The following is a 26,944-nucleotide window of genomic DNA, read 5'->3' on the forward strand; positions in this document are numbered from 1 at the left end:
AAGGAGAGAGGGAGAGAGAGACCAGAGCTCTGCTCAGCCTGTGCAGTGTCAGACTCTTCCCCAAGGCCTCAAGCACTCAGGTCCTGTGCTCCACAGCTGAGTCCCCTCTCAGGACACAAAGAAGCTTAAGAAATCACTTTGCCATGTACTCTGGGAAAATAAGCTGTCCTTTAAAGGTTGCCTAATATATTGATTTTTCAATTTAATAGTCACATTCTGAAAAGCCCCACAGAACACAGTCCTGGCAATAGTTTCAATATTTCCTTCATTATCTCCAGGTGAATTCAGTGTGTTAGGCCCAGGAGCACCTGTCATTGCCCCAGTCGGGAAAGAAGCTGTGCTGCCCTGTCACCTCAGACCAGAGACAAACGCTGAGGACATGGATGTGACCTGGTACCGAGTCAGCCCTCCAGCTCTGGTGCATCGTTATGCTTCTTACCTGGATCATCGGAAGGATCAGAGCCCAGAGTACCAAGGGAGGATAGAGTTCCTGAACCAGAACATCACCACAGGGCAGGTGGCCATGAGGATCCGTCCTATCCTTCCTTCAGATGACGGAGAGTACATGTGTAACTTTGCAAGCTCCACATTTGAAAATGAAGCACAATTCAAGGTGTTGGTCACAGGTTAGTCTCTGCAATGAAAACTCTCAAATAACTTCTAGAATTTTTAAAATGATATTTTGACACCTAGTTAGTAACCTACAGTGTTGGAATCTAATCTGGTGACTGGACAGTAAAGAAATAATCATCAGAGGCCAGAATGTTAAAGAATGTTTCTCCAAACTGTCTATCCTGACTCTTCAGGCTGCAGGAGAGATCTGTGCATCTCTTTATTTGTCAACAAAGATGCCTAAAGGAAAGAGACAAGAGAGTTTCTAGTATGTTCTGCTCTGAACAGGAACAGAAATACATCCTGGTCTACTTTCCAATCCCAGAAGGATCTAGACAGAGGCAGGAAGAATCTGATCTCTGCATTGTGAGGCCAGGTGCCTGCACCTTCCTCCTGCCCACAGGTGACACCTGATTGCCCAGTCAGGTGTGGTCTTGTTTACTCTGGCTTTGTTCTGCCACCATATCTACTCTGATCCCTGTATAAAATCTGAGGTTGCCCAGAAATCAGTAAAGAGTAGAAAAGTTTTAATATCTTCTTTTCGTTTCCCCTCTCCTTCTACTTCTTCTCCTCCTTCTCCTTCTCCTCCTTCTCCTTCTCCTCCTTCTCCTTCTCCTCCTTCTCCTTCTCCTCCTTCTCCTTCTCCTCCTTCTCCTTCTCCCTTCCCCTTCCCCTTCTTCTTTTTATTTTTCTTCTCCTTCTTTCTTCTCTCTCCTTCTTCATCTTCTTCTTCTTCTTCTTCTTCTTCTATTTTTTCTTTTTTTTATTCTTCTTCTTTCTCTTTCTCACCCTGTCTTCCTCCCTCCCTCTCCCTCTCCCCCCTTTTCTGTCTCTTCCTCTCTCTTTCACTCTGGCACATGTCCTGGTAGGACTTGAACTTAGAACTTTATACTTGGAAATTGAACCATTTAACCATTGTGTCACCTCCTGAATTACATGTTTTTAATTTCTTCCTTTTTAGTGGCTTATATTTATTTATTTGATAGAAATAGAGAGAACTCAAGGAGGAAGGGATTACAGAGAAGAAGAGGAGAGAAAAAGAGCCACTTGAAGCACTGATTCCACTTCATGTAGGTGGGGACTGGGGGTTTTAAGTCTGTACCTTGTGTGATCAGTCAGGTGCACCTGGATGAGGACCTCTCAAGTTCTAGTTCCAAACAGACACTGGGCTTGAATCAGTCTTTTCTCTAAAAACATGATAAAAATTGTTCTGAAATCTGGACAATATAAGTCACCCTTCATAAAATAGAGCTTAAGAGAAATCACCACATTCTTTCCAAGAGAGTTTAATAGTATTGACCTCACAAAGATGGCAAGAATCCAGCAGGAGTCCCTGACCATTATGGCAAGTAAACACCCCAAACTCCTACTCAGTGACAGTCTGGAATGTTCCCCTTGAGAGCACTTGCGTGATAAAAGGATGGATAGATGTGATAGGTTAGAGGAGCCCTCACTAGTCACTTTGCCATCTTTCGGGTTTAGACATTCATTCAACACCAATGACAGTATATGAAACTTCTCCTCTGTGAGTGGTGAATGGAGGAACTTGACATTAGAGACTTGAATCTGGGTTCTCTCTCACTGTGGTGTGTGTGATCAACCAGGTGCATCACCACCTGTCCCCTTAATTCATTTTCATAGATGACTCACTGACCCAGAGCTCCAGCCCTTAACAAAAGAGAAAGAGGAAGGAATGACGTCCCTCTTTTTTTTAGGAAATACTCTAGGAGACACACATATTCTCACCATTTCCCATCACTTCCAACAACACTTCCACAGTGCAGAACAGGTTGGAGCACAAAGTCTTTACCTGACAGGCAGGCCCACTGTTAACACTGTCTCCTTAGAAACTGCACCAGCCAGCAAGGTGATGACTAGCCTCAGGCTCCACCTCTATCGAATTGATGTTAGTGACAGTTGAAAGTCAGTTTCTCCACTGACCAGACCAATATGTCAGGGACCCCTAGCTGCCTGTGGCTGTGCATCTGAGCCACGTGATGGTGAGAACATGCTCAGCCTGCCAGGGAGGCCACACTGGAATGCGTCAAACAAAGGGGAAATAGGTATTTATGGAACAACAAATAACTTGTCTCAGAAACCAGTGACTACTCTTCTCCCTTAGCTCCCCAGACTGCACATGGATTTTCACAGTGTTGTGTTACCCATATTAAGAATCTCCAGTTAGGGTAGTGGGGTAACTCACCTCACAGTGTATCTGCTTCTCCACGTGCTGACCCTGCGTTGAGCCCAGCTCCCATGGTTTTGGAGAATGGTTTGGTGCACTTCTTCTCTTTCTGTTGTTGTACAGCATCTGAAAGAATGAACAATAATAGTCATCAGATAAATGAGTAATAATCTTTTGAGCCAGAAACATTTTTCTGATTTCCTCTTATTTTTAATACATGATTTAATAGTTATCTACAAGATTAAAGACAGTAGGGGTTTAAATCAACATCAAAGTTCTGTGTTCCCATACATAGTGGTCAGTGTTTTTATGTATGTTTCTTTGTTTCTGTTTTGTCATTTTTTTATTTGTATTGATAGTTAAAAGAATGTAAGATGGCAGTATATATGTAGTTCCACACCATACCCACCACCAAAAGTCTGGGTTCCCAACCACTGTGGTCAGTGTTTTTATATTTTCACTTTTATAAATAAGAGAATTTAGATCCATAGAGGTTAATTAGGAAACATAAGTTGAGTATCAAAAATAAATGACAATAAACCTATGATTGCTGCATTTTCACCCCCCCCCTCAATTTTCCCAGCTTCAGGCACAGCTCCTCAGATTCACATTGAGCCTGGAGGCACTGGGGAGGTGAAATTGACCTGCACATCCAGGGGCTGGTACCCAGAGCCTGACGTGCAATGGAGGGACCTGCAAGGTTGGCGTTTGACACCAGCCTCTGAGACCAAGACAGCAGCAGACAATGGCCTGTTTCATGTGCAACCATCTGTCACTGTAGACACCAGGTCAAGAGATTTGTCCTGTGCCATAAGGAACCAGTCCTCAGAGAGGAGAAGGAAGCACACATTTCTGTGGCAGGTCAGTGCCCTCCAGTGTGAGAATCCTGAGAGATCTCTGCTGAGCAAGGAGGGGACAGCATCCAACATCTGAGGCTGAGGGGCCTGGAGGATGCTCTACTCCACCCACCGTAGTTGTTATTGGAGAGCTTGTGGAAAATTGATCTTATGTCTGTTTTACATTTTCCTGAGATTGACAAAACCTGTCAATACCTGATTTTATTGTAATGCTTACATGGCTGTACAAGGTTTCATAGGATGGTTAAGTATTTTCAGTATTCTGTTTAAGTTATTTCTAAACTTCTTTTACTCCTGCTGACAGGGGAAATAGTCTATTTGAACAATTTGGTCAAATTAACTCACTCTCGTTATTTTGACCAACCACCTCTGTGCCCTCCAGCAACTACTGACCTTCCTGACCTAGATTTTGTAGCACATTTTGCTAACTGTCCTGCATCTCCCAGAACCTCACAATAGTCTGTCCTGCCTATTGCTTGCTTGTCAGGCCCACATACTGGTGTGTGGAAGGTAACTGAGTAGAAAGGACATTAACAAAGTCTGATGGATGAAGTTGAAAAAGGAGGGAGGAGAGTATAGTTACCAGTGTCCATTTATCAAGGTTTGACACTCTTCATGGAGAACACATTGGTATCTGATGCATTATTATTAAGTTTTGGATATGTTGAAACTAATTCATTGTAAATTGTCTTTATCTCTTTCCCTTTATAAGTATAGGGGAGCACTAGCCTCTCCAGGAATCCTGTGTTTCTTTGAATTGTAAGGAGGGAGTCTGAGGCTTAGAATCTCTGTCCTGCTCACATTTCTCCCAGGAGAAAACCCTTGGGGTTTGTTCAGGGAAGCCAGGACACTGATGTCAAGCTCAGTCTCAAGGATGATAATTCCTGTGTTTCAGATTCCGTGTTCCCCAGGCTCTGGCCCTGGATTGTGGGATTTGCTGTGCCCCTGTGTCTCCTGGCTGTTGCCACAGCCTTTGGTGTTCTCTTTGTACAAACTAGAAAAAAACTAGGTATGTTCGAAATTAATATCAGTCTTATCCTCATGATAAAGGTTAGTAACTTTCACTGTAAATGTGCTTCATAGCTCATCTTTGATGGGTGCACTGAATGCTGAAATATTTCACTCCAGACTATTGTTTTGAAGTCTAACTTTAAGTTTACCTTCTTCTCCATAACATCCCTGCTTTGCTGGGTTGTCTCTACAATGGGATGTATATAAGAAAGAAGTGTTATTTCTAGGAGCCTGTTGGTGGTGCCCCTGGTTGAGTGCACATGTTACTATGCTCAAAGACCTGGGTTAACGTCCCTGGTCCCCAGTTGTAGGGGGAAAGCTTTGCAAGTGTTGAAGCTGGCTGGGCTGCAGGTGTCTCTCTGTGTAATTCCATCTCTATCTCCCCTTCCTTCTTGATATCTGACTGTGTCTATACAATAAATAATTAAATATAATTAAAAAATTGAAAGGTTCATTTCAGAACCCACCTCACATCAGAAAGGGGTGTCTGGAATAGTGTGTCTGTCTCACAGCCTCAATAGAGCAACTCTGGCAAGATGAACAGCAAGTCAATCAGAGCCTGAAGTCCTAATAATTAATTTTTTTTCTTTATTTCAGGTTCACTCCCAACAGAATATGGTGAGTTGCGTTAGATCTTAGAATCTCATTTTTATAGGTTTTTTTAATTTATTTATTGGGAACTAATGGAAAATGTCACTTTTAAAATTCAAGGATAAGGACCTACATTTCAGCCATGCTTCACACACATGGATCCAGTAGAAAAGACTGCACGGACTTTGTATGTTCTCACAGAACTATGCATCTTTGTTTTATAGAAATACAATGGGAATTGAATGGGAGCTAGTAGCTTCCCATTCCTTGCACATGTGCACAGTTCTAGAAATGCCCCAAGGAATATCTGTGTTCAGTCAGTGTCAGAAGTCTGGGCAGACACTCTATAGTATTCTGCACAGTGAAGAAGTTAAAAACCAGGGGCCAGGCTGTAGCACAGCAGGTTGAAAACACATTATATGAAGCATAAGGACCTGTGAAAGGTTCCTGGTTTGAGTCCCCGGGTCTCTACCTGCAGGGGAGTCTTTTCTCAAATGGTGAAACAGGTCAGCAGGTGTCTATCTTTCTCTCCCTTCTTTATTTTCTCCTCCCCTCTCCATTTCTCTCTGTTATGTCAGATAAAATGGGGAAAAATAAATAGGCCCCCAAGAGCAGTGGATTCGCAATACAGGCACAATAATGCTGGAGGCAAAAAAAAAGTTATAAAGACTTTATAAGTGATAAAAGACTTTACAAGTGATCTTTATTCTTAAATGGGAGCATAATCAGAAGCACCTGGAGAGCTTGTAGTAACAAGCTTACAACTGCCCAACTTTTTACTGGCCCAGTTGTTCACAGTTGGGCCTGTGCACAGGCATTTATAGATATTTCCACATGTTGCTGAAGCTGAAAAACCAGGTACCCAGGTTGAGGAAGGCTGTGTGGTGTGGTCTTCCTGGGGTTGTTGAGATAGCTTACCTGAGTAGGCATCTGCTTTGCCATGTTCCCAGCCCAGGTTTGAACACCAGAGCAACCACAGGGGTACTAAAGCCAGGGGGGAAGCTTGGCTGCTATGCTGACTCTAATAATGAATGTGTTATATTTTATCATTGTTTTTGTTAATCTGATGGATTACATTGATTGACTTGTGGATTACATTAGTATGGTGAGTGCTGAACCACCCCTGTTTCCCAGGGATGAAGCCCACTTGGTCTTATTGAATTATTCTCTTGTTATATTATTGGATTGGATTTGACAATTTTTGTATCAGTTTTCTTCAAGGATACAGGTTTACAGTTATCTTATTTTTTTAGTCCTTTTCTTATGCACATTATTTCTGGAACTTTCTATTGTGATTTCCAGACAATGAGTCCCAGAATTATAGGAGGAGGTTTTGTCCTTGAAATGATGACTCTCCCCTAATGAAGTCATTTGAAGGCTCTGAGAAACAATCCAGTTGAATCAATGAGAACAAATTATAGCGCTTTTTCCCCTCTCTCATTTTTTAAATATGATTTTAATCTGTTTAGTTTTTATTATTAAATAGAAACAGAGAGTAACTGAGAAAGGCAGGAAGATAAAGAGGGAGAGAGACAGAAAGACACCTGCAACCTTGCTTTACCACTCGTGAATTTTCTCCCTACAGATGTGGACCAAGAACTTGAACCCAGGTCGTTGGGCACTGTACTGTGTACTTAACCAGGGACTCCACCACCTGGCTCCTTTTTTACCTCTCACTATCTTTCATTGTAACCTATTTGATTCCTTCTATTTTATCAAGTGATAGCTTGAGAGATTTTTACCTAGTACTTCTTAGTAACATCTCTCAGATATGTTGAGGAGAATGGTTTAGTGTTCATTACTTATCTCTTTGTTTTTATAAGTTATCTTTATTTATTTGAGAGACAGCCAGAAATTGAGAGGAAGGGGGAGATAAAGGGGGAGAGATATAGGTAGACACCCACAGCACTGATTCACCACTTGTGGAGTTTTCCCCCTGCAGATGGGTGACCAGGGGCTTGAAACCAGATCCTTGTGCCTTGTAACTTTCTGCTTAACCAGGTACTCCAGGACTCTTACCTGTTTAGCTGTTTTTAATTGGTAATTTGAATAAAGAGAATCATGAGCTGTATTTATTCTTTTTTTCTTTTTTATATTTATTTATTTATTCCCTTTTGTTGTTCTTTTTATTTTATTGTTGTAGTTATTATTGATGCTGTTGTTGGATAGGACAGAGAGAAATGGAAAGAGGAGTGGAAGACAGAGAGGAGGAGAGAAAGATAGACACCTGCAGCCCTGCTTCACCACCTGTGAAGCCACTCACCTGCAGGTGGGGAGCTGGGAGCTCGAACTGGGATCCTTGCGCTTTGCGCCACGTGCGCTTAACCCGCTGCGCTACCACCCAACTCCCGCAGTATTTATTCTTATTTGGAAGCAAAATTAGCACTTGATAACTAAAGTATACTAACTGTTCACAGTGAAAGGTTAGTCTTGATTTGCACATGTAAATATTTAATACAAAACTGAAATGATACAAATTGCAGTATTTTGAGTGATATACTGGTTGATAATTTTTGTTTGTGTCACTGGTGTGTTGAAAAAATTCCTTGTAAAATTAGTGAAAATTGTCATATAAACTTGTGTTTTGATTTTTTAAATCAATTTAGAATATTTGGATATTCCTACACACTTCCTAAATATTTCTTTGAGATAGAAATCAGCAAACAAATTTAGTTTTTCTAGCATTTGCTTTACCTGCATTATGTGTACACTTTTTCCACTATGAAATATATGTACTTCAATAACTGTCCATATATTTGGTCCTTAATACTCAACAGTGTTTATTGAGAAGTGGTTTTCTAGTAGTTTCCCACTGTGTCTTTGCACATATTTATCTCAAGTCTCAGAATCTCTTTTACTATTTCCTGATTTACTTTTGTGAATCCTTGGGAGCCTGGTGAACCCTCACCAGTTCAGGGAAAATCTGAGTGTTTTCTGTGTCCCACCACCAGGCTTCCCCTCATAACCTTGTCAGATGCTACATGTCAATCCCCAGGGTATTAATTGGCATTGATTTTACATTAGACTCATCTCTCAATAAAGAGCTCAACAAAAGCGTCTATTTTAACAATGTCCTGGATCTCTGTGTCTGGGCCGTGAATGCTCCTTAGATGGTTCCAGAGACTCTAAATTGTCTTTAGACTTCCCATCCCTGACTACAGTCTCACTGACCCTGCTCCTGAGTCTCAGTGCTAAGTCCCTGTGGAGAACTGGAATGTATCTTCTTGGATCATCCCCACATGAGCTCCAGACAATTAGCAGAAGGGTCTGTAGGTTGATTCTGTCTTTGAAGTGATCACACTCCAGCTAATGGAGTTTACTTGGCATCTCTTAGAGGATCCAGGTGAATCTTGAAAGACAAATCCTACTTCCTCTAGTCTCAAGCCCACCCCCTCATGTTCCTTCGATCAGGGTTACCTCCTTGGGTAAGACTAATCTAGTGAAGCACGAATGAGTTTTCCAAGATCACTTCGAAAATTCCCTCCTGGGGGCCAGGCGGTAGTACAGCTGGTTAAGAACACATGGTGCAAAGCTGAAGGACTGAATCAAGGATCCCAGTTCGAGCCCCCTGTTCCCCAAATATAGGGGGAGTCACTTCACAAGTGGCGAAGCAGGTCTGCAGGTGTCTGTCTTTCACCTCCTCTCTGTATTCCCCTCCTCTCTCAATTTCTCTCTGTCCTATCCAACAATGGCATAATAATAACAATAACAAAAAGCAACAAGCACAACAAAGGGAAAAATAGCTTCCAGGGGCAGTGGATTCATAGTGCAAGTACAGAGCCATAGCAATAACCCTGGAGGCAGAAAAAAAAAAGAAAGAAAAAGGAAAATAAAAGAGAAGAAAAATTCCCTCCTAATATGTTGATAATTGCAGATTTATCTTTATTATTTTTCTTGTTTTTTACGGGACTTTTAGTGAACAAAAATGGTGAGTCATATCTCTTTCTACTTAAATACACAATTTTATTGAATAGTATATTTAATGCATCAAATATATTAGAAATTTGCATAAAAATTATATTCAGGACCAGAGGACAACTCTCCAGGTAAGCTTCCTGCACTGCTGTGAGGGCCTCAGGTCTGAGCCCAGGCAGCACAGGGGTGATGCTGTGGCAAGTGAGGAAACTTCTGTGCTCTGTGGGGTTTCCACCTTCATCTGTCACAATCTTCTTGCTCTCTGTCCTTGTATCTGAATGAAACATTGGCAGGCTGCATGGTGGCGCACATGTTAAGCTCACATATCATCAAGTGCAGGGGCATGGGTTGGAGCCCGCACCATCCCCCTAGTCCCCACCAGCAAGGGATCCTCTTTATGAGCATGGAACCAGGTCTGGAAGTACCTTTTTTTCCTGCTCTCTGTATCACCACTCCTCTCTCAATTTCTTTCTGTCCTATGGAATAAGAATGAGCTAGAATGTATACTTCCCCACATTAAAAATAAAAGATCATGGACAGGGGTAGATAGCATAATGGTTATGTAAAGAGACTGCCTCAGGCTCCAAACACCCAAGTTGAAACTCCCCCCCACACACACACACAGAGCCATGAATCAGAGCTAAGTAGTTCTCTGTTAAAAAAAAAATCAGTATGACAAAAATTTAAAAAGGCAATAAAAGGGAAAATTAATAATAAAAAATTTAAAAGAAAAAAAATCACTGTTTCTTTTCGTTTTGTTGTCTTTGGCAATGTGCTTAAAACCCACACTGTACTGGGCTGACCTCTCTCATTCATTGAATTTTGTGCTTTTCATTCCTTGTTTTTTTTCCTAAAAACCTGTATTGCCCTTGGAAAGTCTGCAGAACTTTCACTAGTTCAAGGGAGATTGATGGGCCTTGGCCCCACAACCAGGCACCCACTCATTATATATTTCATGTCACTGCTTCATGGACAATGAAGATCCATATAATTAAGGATGACAGAAAAAAAAAAAAAACATTCAGAGTCACTCCGACCCCTCCTATGGTCAAGAAAAAAAGTACTAGAATATTAAATGGGCAATTTAACAGAGAGCTTTAGTAATGAAAATGTCTGCACAAATAAATGCATGTCAATATAACTGGACTAGGCATTTCTTCTGTTTCTGTTTTCCTCAATTGTCCTATCTTCTGATAGTTTCTCTGAATTTTGTTGGATCATTTCCCTAAAACTTCTCTGGCTTGTAAACAGAACTCTGATTTCTGAAAGAAGAGGAACTGGACAATCACAGAACTGAATGTCCAACTAAGAGCCATCAGGACACCAGGAAAGGCACCTGGTGCTGCTGCATTGAAATGTGGGACATAACCTGCTCCCAGTCACGGGCTCCACTGATTTCTTGATCATAGCATCACTGATCTTTAAATCTATTATCATTATTCAGAATGGGAAGATAAACCTGTGTAAAAGACACTTGTAGGGTTCTGTCTATGTCACTGAAGACAGGAGGATCCTTCTAACAAACCAGGATCCCTCATATTTTGAATCCTTGACTATGCAACACATCAGTTTCCAGAGGATCTCCTTAGATCTGTATTATCTTAAATTCAAATGCTCTATAAAGTGTTTCAGGGGAAGCTTCTCTCTTTCTGTGCCCAGGATGTATTCTTGGTGTATTCAGCATTTGATGATAATTGTCAGTTACTCCTAATTCTTTAATCACCTTAAACACACACACACACATACACACACACACACACACATACGCATTCTAAATAAAATCTTACTGGCCCTTCTCCAGCCACTTGGAAAACATACACTGTAAATGACATTGAATGCATTGTCTCTCTATTTTTTTTCAACTCCTGTGTCAATTATTGAAGGTGTCTTAATTTATAGAGTTGTTGTCAGGAGGGTGCACTCCATGATATACCCAATAGAGTTGACAGCACATCTCAGCCTTCACCTGGCCCACATTATTTCTGGAACACCCTATAGAGAGCACCAGACACCAGCAGAAGGACCTGCAGGAGTAGATTCTGCCCTTAAGGTGATTACTTTCCATTGAGTTTATTGGGAGGTTCTAACAAGCCATCAGCTGATTCTGTGAGAATGAAATCCTCGTCTCTCTTCAGTGACATCCCTCATTGACATATACTTGGTTCATAGTTTATTAAGTGGTAACTTCAAATATTCTAGTCAAGACTAATTTTTATAAATTCTGTCAGATAAACCTTTGTAATAATAGCTTTGTGTTCATTATTTACTTTTTTTTTTACAGTGGTATTGAATGAAGACATTCGTGAGTAGTATTTATTGTCACTCTAAAGGCACAAATAGCAGAGAAAAGTGCACTTGGTCAACTAAAGTACTTTCATTATTCAATACATAGTGGAAGATCAGTCTTTGAATTTTGCATATAAATATTTTTTAAAAACTGAAATGTTGTATAAATTGACTATTTTGAATTATATATTATCTGGGCATTTTTTTGGTTTAATAGTAACACTATGGTATGTTGGAAAAAAATTTCCCATGAAATTATTGAAAGTTTTCATATAGACCCTTATGTTAATTTTAGCACTATTTAGAATATTTAGATATTCCTACATACTTCCTAGCTTTTGTTGAGACAGAAATCAGCATGTAAATAGAGACTTTTATCTTTTCTTCAGTGCTCTGTTATTGGGTGCTAGTGAGTGGAAATGTACTTTATATATGAGATGCTAAATACATACTTCAGCCACTGCTGTTGGCCTTCTCCATGCTGTGTGGGGACTCTTACATGCTCAAGACTACTCCAAACACCATTGCTGAATAATGTTCTTTACTTTTTTTAAAGAGAGAGAGAGGGAGTACAGAGAGAAGAAAAAGGGAAGAAAGACAAAAAGAGAACAGCCAACCCAGCACCACTCCTCTATCCATGCAGCTCCCCAGATCCCATTTGCTGCTCCTAGGAAGTCCTGGACTGGTCAACAGGGCATTTCCCACAGGAAGGCACAGGCTCTGCCTGATGAGCTGTCTTCTGACCTCCACACTGGCTGTCTCAAGGTTCTGAATATTTCTGCAGGATCAGCATTCTAATTATGTCATCCATAGACAGTATATGTATATCAAAGATTTTTCCATCTATATTTTTTTATTTTAGATTTATCTTTATTATTTTTTATTGTTTCTTATTTTCTTTCTCTCTTTAGGTCATTTAATGGAAGAAATGGTAAGTCATATCTATTTCTACTTTATAGAGTTGCCCTATCATTGAATAGTAGGCTTAATGTACTAAATATATTAACAATTCACATAAAAAGATATTGAGGACCAGAGCAACAGCTCTCCAGTTGGTTTCTCGCACTGGTGAGGGACTCAGCTGTGAGCCCTGGTAGCATAGGGAGGGGCTGTGGCAAGTGAGGAAGCATCTCTGTTCTGGGTTTCCCCATTCTTCTTCTTCTAGCGTTTGCCCTTCTTCCATAGCCAGTCAACAGCATCATGTTGAGCCTAATGTAAAGTTTCGAGACCTCCTTTAATCTGGAGAGGTGGCAGTCGTTGACTATGTGGGTCATAGTCTGTCTGTAGCTGCAGGGGCAGTTCAGGTCGTCTTTGTCTCCCCAGCGATGTAACATAGCAGTGCACCGGCCATGGCCTGTTTGGTAACGATTGAGGAGAGCCCAATCATAACGTGCTAGATCAAAGCCGGGTTGCAGGGGTCTGTGATGAGGTGTTTGTTCTTGACCTCAGCTGACTGCCAGCTCTGTTTCCAAGAGACGGGAACAGAGAAGTTCAGTGTAGGCATAGGGGACCAGATTGGGTGACGAGACGTCAAGCGTTGGACAGGGTGGGCATAGATATCCGCATATATTGGCAGGTCCGGGCGAGCGTAGACGTGGGAAATGAACTTAGATGATGCCGCATCCCGACGAATATCTGGCGGGGCGATGTTGCTAAGAACTGGCAGCCATGGAACCGGGGTGGAACGGGTGGTTCCAGAAATTATCCTCATGGAGGAATATAGTTTGGAATCGACCAAGTGGACATTGGGGGCTTCGGAACCATACTGGGGCACAGTATTCTGCAGTGGAATAGCATAATGCCAGAGATGATGATCGTAGTGTGGAAGCGCTCACGCCTCATGAGGAGCTGGCCAGTCTTGCAATGAATGATGTGATTCCTCGCACCCACCTTTGCTGCAGTTTTTATGAGATGTTCGTGAAATGACAGAGTGCGATCGAGAGTAACGCCAAGATAGACTGGCTGGGCTTCATGCCGGATTCTCGTATCGCCACGCTGCACATTAAGCTCACGCGAGGCTGAGGCATGGTGTAGATGGAAAACAGATGATACCGTTTTTGCAGTGCTAGGGATTAGTCACCATTTTTTACAGTAATCAGATATCAGAGACATGTCTTTCGTGAGTGTTTCCTCGAGGATGTCGAACTTGGATGCCTGAGTTGCACAGCAGATGTCATCGGCGTAGATGAACTTCCTTGAAGAAGTTTCTGGGAGCTCATTGATGTAAATATTAAATAGCATAGGAGCCAGAACAGAGCCCTGGGGGAGGCCACTTGAGACAAGTCTCCATCTGCTAGACTTGTCACCCAGATGTACCCGGAATCTTCTGTTTTGGAGAAGAAACGATATAGTGTTGGCCACCCATGGAGGCAGGCATCTTGAGATCTTGACTAGGAGACCACGGTGCCAGACCGTGTCATAGGCTGCTGTGAGATCAACAAAGACAGCACCCGTCTTTAAATTCTTCTGGAATCCATTTTCAATGTAAGTTGAGAGGGCCAGGGCTTGTTCGCAGGTAGATCTTCCTGGGCGGAAACCAGCCTGGGCGGGTGATAGGAATTTCTCTGTAAGATGAGAAATACATGACAGAAGCAGCCTCTCAAGGAGTTTGTAACACACGGAGAGGAGAGACATTGGTCTATAGCTGGCGGCCAGTGTTGGGTCTTTCTTTGGTTTCAAAACAGCTATAATCTTTGCATGACGCCTAACTTTTTTAGACTCAGATTCCAAGATGTGGGACAGGAATGAAGGGAGCCACTTCTTTGCTGTGGGACCCAGGTTAAGAATGAGTTCTGGGGTGATGTTATCATAGCCAGCAGCTGTTCCCGGTTTAACCCTCTTCAAAGCGTTTTCCAGTTCAGACAGTGTAAAGGGAGAGATTTTTGGAGATGGACAAGATAATCGGAAGTGGGATGACCACTCATGGGAAATTTCTCTTTTCCAGACTGGGTCGATCTTAGCACGTCCAACTTGAGTTAGGTGACTGGCCACTGAGTTTGGAGATACGGGAGGATGGGAGACGGGAGGGGGTTGGCTACCAGCACCCAGTCTGTGAAGAAGCTTCCAGGCCTTCCTACTTGAGTGGGTGAAGTTCAGACTTTCCGTGAGTTGTTGCCAGCGGGCTTGGCGTGCTGCATCCAGGGAGGCAATGAGATGGTCAGCCACATCTGGGTCGCCCGACTCATCATACTGCTTTAGTAATTGCTCACATTCAGCATCAAGACAAGGCGTATAGTTAGCACGTCTCCCAAGAGGAATGGCTTGGGAAGCTGCTTTGAAGATGGCTTGGCGGAAGCGCCTGTAGGAATCTTCAGGTTCCCCATTATGTCTACCTCACTCTTTCTTTCTCTGTGTGTCCTTCTAACTGAATAAAAAAAAAATGGCTTAGAAGGTGGATTCACACATTTAATTCAGGGAAGACCGTCCTCATCGACCTAGCGTGCAGCTTCAGGAGGGACGCACATGGAGCAGTGAGGGAGGAAGCGACACCCTCCTAGGCAGCCAGATTAGCCGAATCAACCCTGGTGATCAATGGAGTGACATATGTCGCAGCCAAATTGGCCTCACATCCTGGCTTCACACATTGAAAAAGACAATTTCCACATTTTAAAAATCATCAATTTTCTTTATTCTTTTTCTTTCTTTCTTTCTTTCTTTCTTTCTTTTTCTTCTGGTAGTGAAGTAGCTACAGGATTCAGCTACTATGAATAGATTTCCTGTTCCTTCACTTTCAGTTAGAATGAGACAGAGGGAGAACATGACAGAAAGAGAAAGAAAGAGACTTAAAGAAATAAAATCAGAAGACTGCTTGACCCTTTGCAGCCTCCTCTGGGTGCTGTGTGTGGAGCTCTCCTGTTTCACTGAGCTGGTCCAGGTTCTTACACAAGAAAAGTGTGTGCTCTCCTAATCAGCTGTCCACTAACCCAACAGATGTTCTTTATTATTTTATTTATTTTGTGGCCACCAGGGATATAGCTGGACATTTGTGCTGGCACTGTGAATTCAAATCTTTCAGTGTTCATTTGTTCTTTTTAATTTTTTATCTCTATTTTATCAGGTGGGACGCAGGCAAACTGTGAGGGGGAGATAGGAATGGAGAGAGAGAGAAATAGACACTTGTAGACATAGTTCATTACTTGTGAAGATTCCCCACCTATGAGTGGGAATGACGTCCCAAACCTGGGTCCTGGCACATGGTAACATGTATTTTGTAGCAAACAAACAGTTTTTATGATTAAATCAATGTAATCATCTTTGCCAGAAGCAGCTGCAGGAGTGCGGGTGCTGCCCTATGTCTGTGCTCAGGAGCACAGGGCTCCCAGCACGGAGCCACACTGACAGGCTGCTTGTGAGGCCCCTGGAGTGACACACTGGCTCATGCTGCTCACACTGTCCCCAGAGCAGAAGAAAACCTCTCAGGACAAACTAGACTTTGCACAGACATTTCCCTGGTGAGATGACAGAGACTGAACTCAGGCATGTTGTGGTGGAGACTGAAGCAGGACAGCAGTTGCTGAAAAGCAGGCAGAGAGCTGCTGTGAGAACAGGAAGCAGCAGCCTGTCCCTGACAGCCCTGCAGTGTGTCTGCACAGGCTGCTGCTGCCCCAGCTCAGTGTCTGGGCCATGTGGTCCTGTCAGCCTATGAGTCTCACATGACAGAGTCTGAAAAGAAATTTCCCTGATGAACTAGAGTTTATGAAGAAGCAAAATCTGATAACCAATTTCTTATAGTAAAAATATAAATATTTTACTTCTTTTCCTTTTCTTCTTTTCTCTTTTAGCTATAGTCACTGGGCAACTTGGTAAGTCTTGTCTTTCTCTCTCATGATACAAAATTGGAATCTCAGCCAGTGTCCCCTCATAACACTGACCTCTCTCTCTTTCTTTCTCTCTCTCTCTCTGGTTGTTTATTTTATTTTATTTTATTTTGCCACCAGGGATATAACTGGATCTCAGTGCTGGCACTATGAGTCCAAACCTTTTTCAGTGTTCATTTGTTCTTTTTAATTCTTTTAACTCTATTTTATCAGGTGGGCCACAGACAAATTGGAAGGTGTAAATAGGAATGGAGAAAGAGAGAAAAAAAGACATAAGCAGATATGGTTCATTACTTGTGAAAGTTCACAAGTAATGAATGAGGTCTCAAACCTGGGTCCTAGCACATGGTAACATGCATTTTGTAGTAAAAAAAAAACAGTTTTTATGATTAAAACAATGGAAACATCTTTGCCAGAAGCAGCTGCAGGAGTGCGGGTGCTGCCCTATGTCTGTGCTCAGGAGCACAGGGCTCCCAGCAAGGAGCCACACTGACAGGCTGCTTGTAATGCTCCTGAGGTGACACAGTGGCTCATGCTGCTCACACTGTCCCCAGAGAGAAGAAAACTTCTCAGGTCAAACTAGACTTTGCACAGACATTTCCCTGGTGAGATGACAGAGACTGAACTCAGGCATGTTGTGGGTGGAGACTGAAGCAGGACAGCAGTTGCTGAAAAGCAGGCAGAGAGCTGCTGTGAGAACAGGAAGCAGCAGCCTGTCCCTGACAACCCTGCAGTGTGTCTGCACAGGCTGCTGCTGCCCCAGCTCAGTGCCTGGGCCACGTGGTCCTGTCAGCCTGTGAGACTCACATGACAGAGTTTGGCACAGATATTCATTGATAATCTAGAGTTTATGAAGAATCAAAATCTGATATCTAATTTCTTACATTAAAAATATCAATATTTTACCTCTTTTTCTTTATTCTTCTGTTCTGTTTTATTTAGCAACACTCACTGAGCAACTTGGTAAGTCTTGTCTCTCCTCCTCATGTTACTAAATTGGAATCACAGCCAGTGTCCCCTCAGAACACTGATATCTCTCTCTCTCTCTCTCTCTCTCTCTCTTTCTCTCTCTCTCTCATTGGTTTCAGCCGAAGAAAAGCCCTGGGAGAGGAAGGTAAGTGAAGTCTGAATTCTCCACTTCAATGCCCACATGTCATTACTCACACAGCTAATTAGTCAGCTAACTGTGAATATTCCTTTCTGTCTGTAGGTCTGGTAAATCTCCAGAGACATGCAGGTAAATTTCAGTTTTTATAAGGTGTATGAAGTGTGACCTGTGATTACAAGTTAATCTTTCTTCAAGTCTTTTGTAGAATGGTTTGGCCCAAGTAGTCTATATGTATTTTGAATTCTGACAATTATTTTAGTTGAAATATGTGCACCTTGAATTCAATAAGCACTAAGGCACTAAGTATAAAAAAATTGCTTCAGAATAAAACTCCTTTAAATGAATGTGAAAGCCTTGAAAATCAGTAATAAAATTGAGTCACTTGGCTTAAATGTAATTGTAGGCCAGTGAGAAACAAGCCATCACTGCATCCTTTTTAAAGACCCTTATTAGGGAATGTAGGTTTAGAAGGCACACTGTGTGGATCATCTGGGTGAATGCACACTTTTCTACATGCAGTGACCCTGGTTGAAGTTTCTAGTCCCCTACTGCCAGGAGAAGTAGTGCTGCGGGTGTCACTTTCCTCTTCCTCTCTACCTCATTCTTCCCTCTCAATTCCTTTCTGTATCAAAAAAAAAAAAAAAAGTTGTTGACAGTATTGAATTAATAGTGGAGACACTGATTTCCAACAATAACCCTGTGGCAATAAAAGTGAAAGGAGGAACGAAAGAAAGAAAGGAAGGAAGGAAGAAACTGTCCTTGCCATAAAGGTACAGTGTCACATCCCCCAAGCTGGGAGCACACCTCCCCATCCACCAGGCTATTCTACCTGCACCTTGAGACTCAAGGTCCCACCCTAGATCCCTCCACTCCCTTTAAAGTCCTTGACTCCACAACAATGGATCAAAGTTTATAAAAGTCTCCCCCTGTTGTTTTTTAAATTCACACCTATAACATGATTCTATAAAAATAATTACACATTCACAAACACCAGTATTCCCCAAGCATAAAAGAACGATTAGATATGAGATTTATTTTTCATTTTCTCTCACTCGCACTCAATTCTTTCACAGCCCTCTGTGTAACCTTCAGCCTGCACGTAGGCTGTAAAGTCTCCATCGGGGAGAAGATAGATTCAAATAGCAGCAAACACTTGATCTGATTGTGTTCGCTACCTTATTTCACTTTCTTTGCAGTCAAAACTCTATTGAGAAATTGTTAATAGTCCTCCACAGCTTTAGTGGAGGAAGCTTCACAACTGGTAAAATATTATTACAGGACTCTCTCTGTTTCTCTCCCTATCTCATCTCTCGATTTCTCTCTGTCCTATATATAAAATAAATAAATAAATAAATAAATAAATAAATAAATAAATAAATAAATAAATAAAAGAGTGTTTAAAAAATAGTCCTTCCCCATTTCCACACACATATCCCCTCACCCCACCCCCACCCCCTTCATCTATCCATTCTCCATCTACCCAGAGAAGGGCAAAAGCCCCAGTGGTCTCAGGGGCTCAGTGACCCCGCCCTCTTCCCCTGGGCTTCCCTGGTCCCGCCCCTTCCCCTCCTCCTCTCCTCTGGCTGCACTGGACACTGTCCTCTCCTGGAGCACCTGGGGCTCTTCAACCTCTGTGTCTGTAGATGGGGCTCCCCTGGCCTTGCTGAGCTAGCTCTGCTATTTAAATTTCTTGTTGATGTTTCTAGAAGGCATTTCATTAATGTCACATGAGTCAGAGAAGCAGACAGAGAGAGAAAGAGAGAGAGGGAAATCAATGTTACAAGACTAGGACACTTGTTGAGGCCTTTCAGGAGCTTGTGACATGTCATTCTCCCCTCATCAGTGTTTCCTCTGGACCCTCTGGGTTTGTCCTTTCCACAGATGAATTAGTTTAGTAATTTCGCCAAAAACTTTGTTTAAATATAGAGATGGAATATTCTTTGGGTAGGGATATAGAGTGGTAATTTCTCTGAGTTTTTGAAAAGTACTCAGGTTTTCCTTCCTTCCTTCCTTCTTTCCTTCCTTCCTTCCTCTCTTTTTTTTCTTCCAGAGGTAGGGTGTCACACACAAAATTTCACTGCTCTGGGAAACCATTTTTTGTTTGTTTGTTTGTTTGTTTGTTTGTTATTCAGACACTCAGGGAGAAATGTTAAGAGGTGAAGCCCCCCTGCTCCTGCTTTTCCTGGTCACACAGCACCTCCCCAGTGGGACTGGAGCTGATGCTTCGGCCAACTGTCTGACAAGGCATCTCCTTACCCAGTGAGCATGAGCTCTCTCTCTCTCTCTCTCTCTCTCTCCTTTGAATTTTTTCTCAATCCTGTTTACGCCAACCTTACAGAGGCCATATTAGATCTCATCTAAGTAAGACCTTTATCTAAAGCCGCTGAAGCCTAAAGTAGGAATTATCTTGAGTCTTACAATTAATTGATGTACTCTTCTTCCTGCAGAAGATATAACACTGGATGAGGACACTGCTCATCCTCATCTAGAAATAACAGAGAACAGAAAATATGTGAGGGCTACTGTGGAAAAACGAGATGTTCCTGACAATCCTCAGCGGTTTGACACTCACATGGCTGTTCTGGGGGAGAACAGCTTCTCGGCTGGTGACCATTACTGGGAGGTGGATGTGGGTTGTAAAGACAGGTGGGAAATAGGACTGTGTGTGGACTCAGTTACACGGAAAGGAGACATCTCTGTTTGTCCTGAAAATGGGTTCTGGGTACTTTCCCTGGAGAAAGATGAGTACAAGGCACTTTCCACACCCACTTCCATTCTCAATGTCCCAGAACCCCTCTTGGTAGTGGGTATTTTTCTGCAGTATGAGAAAGGACTGATCTCTTTCTACAATGTGCCAGATTGTAGCTTTCTTTATACTTTCAAAAACACTTTCAACAAACCTCTGAAGCCTTATTTCTACCCTGGCCCTGTTAGTACCGAAAACATGGGGGCCCTCATTATTCCCAAGTGTCAGTGAGAGATCTTGTCATCTCTGTGGGGACACAGCTGAGACACCACAGGGTGTCCTCAGGGGCCATGAGAACATCAGACACCCACCAGGAGGCTGCAGTCAGGGCAGCCAGGATCTGCCTCAGGCCCAGACTCCTCCAGCCTTTGGGGAAACTCAGAGTGACCCCTTCCACTGTCCCCTCTGTGCTGCCCTCATCCACACCCCAACTCCAAGAATGCAATTTCCTTACTGCTTTAACTTCAGAAAAAAATGAAAATTTCTCCATAAAAATCCTTCTGGCATATAAGGTTAACATTCTGAAACAACTTAGCTACTTTCCTCAAAATGTCATTTAAGAGCTGGGGAATAGCAACACTCTGCCACCCTCTCTACCCACCCTCCCACACACACATACACACAGGCACAGTAAGTTAAGTCCACAGGCTACAGTTGCCAAGGACCTGGGTTCAAGCCCCTGTTCTCCACCCACCTAATCTCCATCCAAAAAAATAAACACACGCACACATAAATATATATTTAATTATTTTTTTAAAAAGACACAGTTTTACTTTACTCAGCAGGCATCTTGCCAAATGGACTCTGTATGTTTTTGGCTCACAAAAAGCTGTGGAATCTTTAAGGGCTGAGAGCACAGGCTGTTTATGTCTGTGCCACTCTGTGTTAAAAACAGCTCCTTGTGTTCTGACATTATACTTGTCAACTGGGTAAAGTTGAATCCATTCATTAACCAAACTGATACTTTGAAGGACCCACACTTTCACTCAGCCTCTCTCACTGTACCTGGTCTTATTCTCAGGGCCTGTGAGTCTCCTGTCTCAGTCAGATGGCTCTGAGCTTCAACACAATCTTACAATAGAATATAACTTAACAAGAAAAATGAATGTATTAAACATGGAAATTATATATATATATTTATGTATTTATATATTACCATATGTGTTATATGCCACTATATATTACTCATAAATGAATAGTTTTCTTAAATGTGATATTGAACTGAAAAAATGTACTTAGAAATACAACTAAAATTTGCCACAGTGGGCAAAGCTTTGAACTCTAAAGCATGAGGCCTTGATTTCAATACCCATATGCCAGAGTTCTCCCTCTTCCTATTTCTCCCTCCTTCTCTTTCTCCCTCATACATAAATGAATAAAAAATACCTTGTTATGTTTCAATTACATATGAAGTTGTTGAAGTGAAAAAAAGTGGGGAAAATGTTAATTTTTCAAATAAAAAAATCATTGATTTGGGATGGGATTTTTATGAAAAAGCAGAAGATACCTTTCATCTTATTTTGTATTTCTGCATTTAATAATTTTTACATGTTTCTTTATGAGAAACACAGTGGGGAGGTGAGGAGAGTTACCATGAGAGCCTTTAAGAGATCCAAAGCATCATCCAGCACAGGCAATGCCCAGGAATCAGGCTCAGGCCCTCACATTTGAAAGCCGAGTGCCTTCTCCACCATGACACACAACCACACCGAGGCCACAGAAGCAAGTTTCCTCCATGTCAAATTTTCTGGCTTCAGGTGCCAACATCAAATTAAAGTGGAAACACTCACACACTCAGTGCTGTCAGCAAGTGAGCCCAGAGGGGCTGTCTCCAGGGAATCTCCACACAGACAGGGAAATCCTGAAATGCAGCCCCAGACCAAGCTTTGGGCTCCTTTGAGGGTACTCAGTACAGTGACATCAGAGAAAGCAGACACTCAAAGCAGGTTAGCCAAGTACACACAGTTCAAGGAGAATGCCTGCACTCATCCCAGAACCCTGCTGTACAGACTTTCTCTTGTCAGTCCTACACATTTATCATCCACACAGCTATCTTGAGCCTTTGCTTAGCAAGGTGTGGTTATCCACCTTACTCTGGGGCATGAGAAATAGAATGGATTCATATTTCTGGTGCATAATTGCAGGCTCATAGCCATTCTCTGTGCATAGACATTCCTAGGGCGCTTTCATTCCTTGTTCCCAACTAAATATGTGTCTGTATTTGATGGGATGAGGGTTTTAGGGATGGACACAAGGGTTACCTTTAACTGATTAGTATTAAGATTATGGTGTTTCACTGGTGACTGTCGTTCTCCACGGTGGCCTCACGTCCTTGCCTCAAGCTACTGACAGCCTTTTGTAGACACCCCTCAGTGAATAAGAGCTACCTGTGCACCAGAAGAATCAGTGGCATTGAGAGACACCAAAGTCAGGTCCTAAAAGCATTGTAGATTCTACTCTCACCTCTTGTTTCAATGACTCTGGGGGAAGCCAGACACCTGCTGTCTCATGGAGATTCCAGGGGACAAATTCCAACACTGCCTACAAACAGTCCTGTGGACAAGTCACTCTGGAGTGGGTCACCCAGTCCAGTCCAGTCAGCTGTGCCTGCAGCATCCTGAGAGTGAGAGTCTCAGTCACAGGACCAGCTCCTGAGGCTTCAGCTGTGAGACCCTGAGAAAGCCTCACAGTCCTATCAGTGCTGGCTTCATGACCTAGGGGTGAGAGGAGGTGTCACTGGGATTTGAAGAAATATTGTGCATGTAGATTTTTATCAAAATAAGTATTACCGTTAATAAATTTTTTCACACATTTTAATTTGTTTGCTGTGTTATCCCTTAGTAGTTCTGAAATCTTTTAAATTTTGGTTGAAAATAAGTGCCGAATTTAAAACTGCAGGCCATGAAAATAATATACAAATTTAAAAAAATCACATTCAACTGGAATGACAAAAAAAAAAAAGCATTTTAGAGACTCAAATAATAAGAAATTTTCATCCCAAAGACACTGAGTACAGACATGGACACAGGATGGAAGCAGAGGCCCCACACAGTGGGAGCTGCCCTGTGACTGGGCACCATGAGGAGCCAGCAAGGTCCCCAGTGGCTGTGCCATGACTGGAGCCCTGCACTCACGGAGCCTGGTGCTCACTCACACAGAGGCCAGCTCCCATTGTGAGTGAGTGAGCACTGCAGGGACCTGTGACAACTGTACTGTTATTACTCTCTGGCTCCTAGTAACACAGAACACAAATATTCTAATCCATTCCTAAAAAGCAATTATATTTCAAAATTGAAAAATGCAGTTAAAGTAGATAAAATATGCTTAGTCAGGACCAGGTGGTGTTGTACCTTGTTAAGCACATACATTACAGTGCCAAAGACCCAGTTTCAACCACCTGGTTCCACCTGCAGAGAAAGGCTTCATGAATGGTGAAGGAGTACTACAGGTGTGTCTCTGTCTCGCTCGATCTCTATCTCCCATCAATTTCTCTCTGTCTCTATCCAATGATATATAAAAATATTTAAAAAACAAATATTCTGAAAATCAGTGAGATATTAGACAAACATATGGATTAGATCTTTAGAAAGTTGACAACCTGTCTCTAAGACTTTGAAGAACTTGGTGGTGATTGTGATGAGGGTGGGCGCACAGAATTTTGGTGGTGGTTTTATTGTGAAACTATTTCCCTGTGATTTACTACTTTTGAAAATCGTTAAGTGACACATAAAAATACTTAAAGTAAGATAGAAAATTTATACCAAATTACCTACTTCTAAGAAACTATTTGAAAATTAAATAATTACTGTTTTTTAGAATGCATTTGTATATTTTTATTGGCAACATATTTATTTAAAATTAGACAGTAGAGTTTTACATGTATTATTGATAAATTTACCTCACTCAGGAAACTATTATCAGCAAAAAATCATTAAGCTAAAAATTCAGATATCAATGACAACTGATTCAAGTTAACACTATGAGGCAGAGTAAGTAATAATTGCTTTAGATAAATACTAGAGAGTTTCTTGTTATCCTGAGCATTTTTATTTTCTTTGTGTATCCATGTCCCTTTCTATCTATTGAAGCTTAACTCACTCTCTCCTTTGACCATCTCCTTGTCTTCTCACACTCTCTCATGAATTTTCCCTTTTCAATCCCAGTTAGTATTTGACGTAGTAAAAGTATACTGATAAATAAGTATATTTTCTTCTGTGAGAACTCTCAGGGCTTATTTGGCACCCCGAACTATAACGACAGGGAGGTCCCTTTCTACTTGAAAAATTAAACAAGAACATTTTATTTTCCTGGCCTGGTATATTCAGAATGCCTTTTTTCCCCTTTCTCAGAAAAATGTTCCAATTCTATACTTATGCAAAGTGTGTTTTATTAGCCTAGTGAAATCTTTGCTAGCTCATGAGACAAAACAAGAAGAAAAAAAAACATATCAATTTATTTATAAATGATTCATCAGCTATCAGGTGAGAAATTCAAGTATAATGTATTCCTTCTATATGGAGTCTACATGAGTGAGACCTTTACATATCTCCATGGGTTCCTGACCACTGAGCAGATGTAGAAACTTAGGTACTTATGATAGCGACACTGGAGTCTCGTACAGCAATGCGCAGGGTGCCTAGTTGAATGTGAATTTCAGACACCAGCAAGAAATGTTTAATATAAAGCATGTCCCTACAATATCTTTTTCTAACAGTTTTTCCGTTATTGGGAGATTCATGTTTTACAGTTCCCAGTAAATACAATAGTTTGTACATGCATAACATTTCTCAGTTTTCCATATGGAATGAATTTAGATTCACAAACCAATTACTTTAGTGGATGTGAGCTTTATATCTTACAAAACATGGAGATTTGAGCATGTGGCCTCAGAAGTTTTTTTTTTTTAATATTTATTTTATTTTTCCCTTTTGTTGCCCTTGTTGTTTTATTGTTGTTGTCGTTGTTGGATAGGACAGAGAGAAATGGAGACAGGAGCAGAAGACAGAGAGGAGGAGAGAAAGATAGACACCTGAAGACCTACTTCACCGCCTGTGAAGCGACTCCCCTGCAGGTGGGGAGCTGGGGTTCGAACCGGGATCCTTATGAGAAGTTTTATATTTTAAAAAAATGAATAGAACAAAGCAAAAGTAAAACTGTAGGTCCTCAGCTGAAGATGCTTCATACAAAACCTGATGAAATGATAACCTGATAGTTGTGAAGAATTTAAATAACAATGAGGAATAGACTTTATGATGAACATCACTAAACTAAACACTTTTATACAGGACCCCCACTAATGCTGTATAAAAAATGCATGAAACATGGGCACAGGGAATCATAGCATAAATTAGAACCTCACACCGCAGGTGATTCTCACATGTAAATGAAAGAGAGTGAAACAAGAGGTGTTCCAGCAAGCTTCATGTTACACAATATGAACAAACAAAATGAGCTTTTTAGTTTAAGAGAGCCGCATGCTAGGGTCTGAGACTGTGATTGCATGGCATCTGGTGAACTAGATTTCATTTTCTCCTTTTTTATCCCTATAATGGGGAGAAAGAGAGAGGGACATAGAAGACAGAGAAGGAGGAGGAGGAGGAGGAGGAGGAGGAGGAGGAGGAGGAGGGAGAGGAAAAAGAAGAGGAGGAGAGAAACTATAGCATTGGCCCATTACTGGTGAAGTTTTCTTCCCTTTGTAGGGTGTCCTCATGTGGTGGCTTGTGGGCTTTAACCCTGGTCTTCATGAATGGTATAATAGCGTATACTGTGCAGGGTGATGAACTACCAGACCCTAAATGATAATTATCAATATGGTAACGATGGGGATTTCAGTGTGGGTGGTGATTTTCTTGATTTATTTTAGTTTTTTTCACATTTTGAAGGTAGATTGACACAATAAATTATTTATCCTTTGAGAAATTAAGCCAAAGAAAGCTGAAAAATATTCCCATCAGCTCAAAGAACAAAATGTAATCAGCAGCCCTGTTAGTGACACTGTGGTTAGATTGCAGGGCCTGCAAAGGCACTTTGGAATATAACTAAAATATGCCTACTAGCTGTCTACAAAACAGAGACCACCCCCCCACACACTTAATGTGCACTATTCCAGCCTTTAGGTTCATGATTAGTCAACAATTCGTTTAGCTTTATATGGTAACTCTCTTATCAGTCACCTTGCTCCAGATCCTAGTATAATGCCAATGAGACTTTTATAGACAACCCCACCAATGTGTCCTGGAGCTCAGCTTCCCCAGAGCCCCACCCCACTAGGAAAGAGGGAGACAGGCTGAGAGTATGGCTCAAACTGTCAACACTCATGTTCTGCAGAGAAGCCATTACAGAAACCAGACCTTCCACCTTCTGCATCCCACATGACCTTGGGTTCATATTCCCAGAGGTTTAAAGAATAGGAAAGCTATCAGGGGAGGGGATGGGACACAGAGTTCTGGTGGTGGGAATTGTGTGGAGTTGTACCCCACTTTCCTATGATTTTGTCAATTTTTCCTTTTTACAAATAAAATTTAAAAAGAATAAAGATTTCAGGGCTTGAAAGCATGAGGTGATATGTTCAATCCATCTCCAACATCACATGTGCCTGAGTGACATTCTCATTCTCTTCCTCATTAATAAATACTACTTTTAAATTAAATTACAATTTTAAAAGTTATTACAGTTTTATTTATGGGGAAATATTTCTTGTCAAATAAAGAAGGAATTTCTCTTGTCTTAAAGAAATGATCCTAGCTGTTTAATTTGTTGACTCTCAATCTTCTAGAATTTTGTTATTTGTTTTCTAAAACCCTCTTAAAGTCTCTG

General features: G+C 41.6%; 1 protein-coding gene across 1 annotated transcript; it reads left to right on the plus strand.

Moving 5' to 3' along the window:
- The first annotated feature begins 379 nt into the window (after positions 1 to 379).
- Positions 380 to 20,359, plus strand: LOC103119631 (butyrophilin subfamily 1 member A1-like). The gene is made up of 6 exons (XM_007529944.1): positions 380 to 626; positions 4,550 to 4,704; positions 5,263 to 5,283; positions 17,485 to 17,489; positions 18,579 to 18,643; positions 19,830 to 20,359. The coding sequence occupies exons 1-6, from the start codon at positions 380 to 382 to the stop codon at positions 20,357 to 20,359; spliced, it is 1,023 nt and encodes a 340-aa protein (XP_007530006.1).
- The last annotated feature ends 6,585 nt before the right edge of the window (positions 20,360 to 26,944 follow it).

Source organism: Erinaceus europaeus, chromosome 9, assembly GCF_950295315.1.
Source record: "Erinaceus europaeus chromosome 9, mEriEur2.1, whole genome shotgun sequence".
Lineage (NCBI taxonomy): Eukaryota > Metazoa > Chordata > Mammalia > Eulipotyphla > Erinaceidae > Erinaceus > Erinaceus europaeus.

Bases quoted from the DNA above. Each gene is read 5' to 3' on its own strand.
- LOC103119631 (XM_007529944.1), top strand. From the start codon at position 380: ATGGATGTGACCTGGTACCGAGTCAGCCCTCCAGCTCTGGTGCATCGT. The intron at 627-4,549 runs GTTAGTCTCTGC...CCTGTGTTTCAG, and splicing joins ATTCAAGGTGTTGGTCACAG to ATTCCGTGTTCCCCAGGCTC. The intron at 4,705-5,262 runs GTTAGTAACTTT...TCTTTATTTCAG, and splicing joins GTCTTATCCTCATGATAAAG to GTTCACTCCCAACAGAATAT.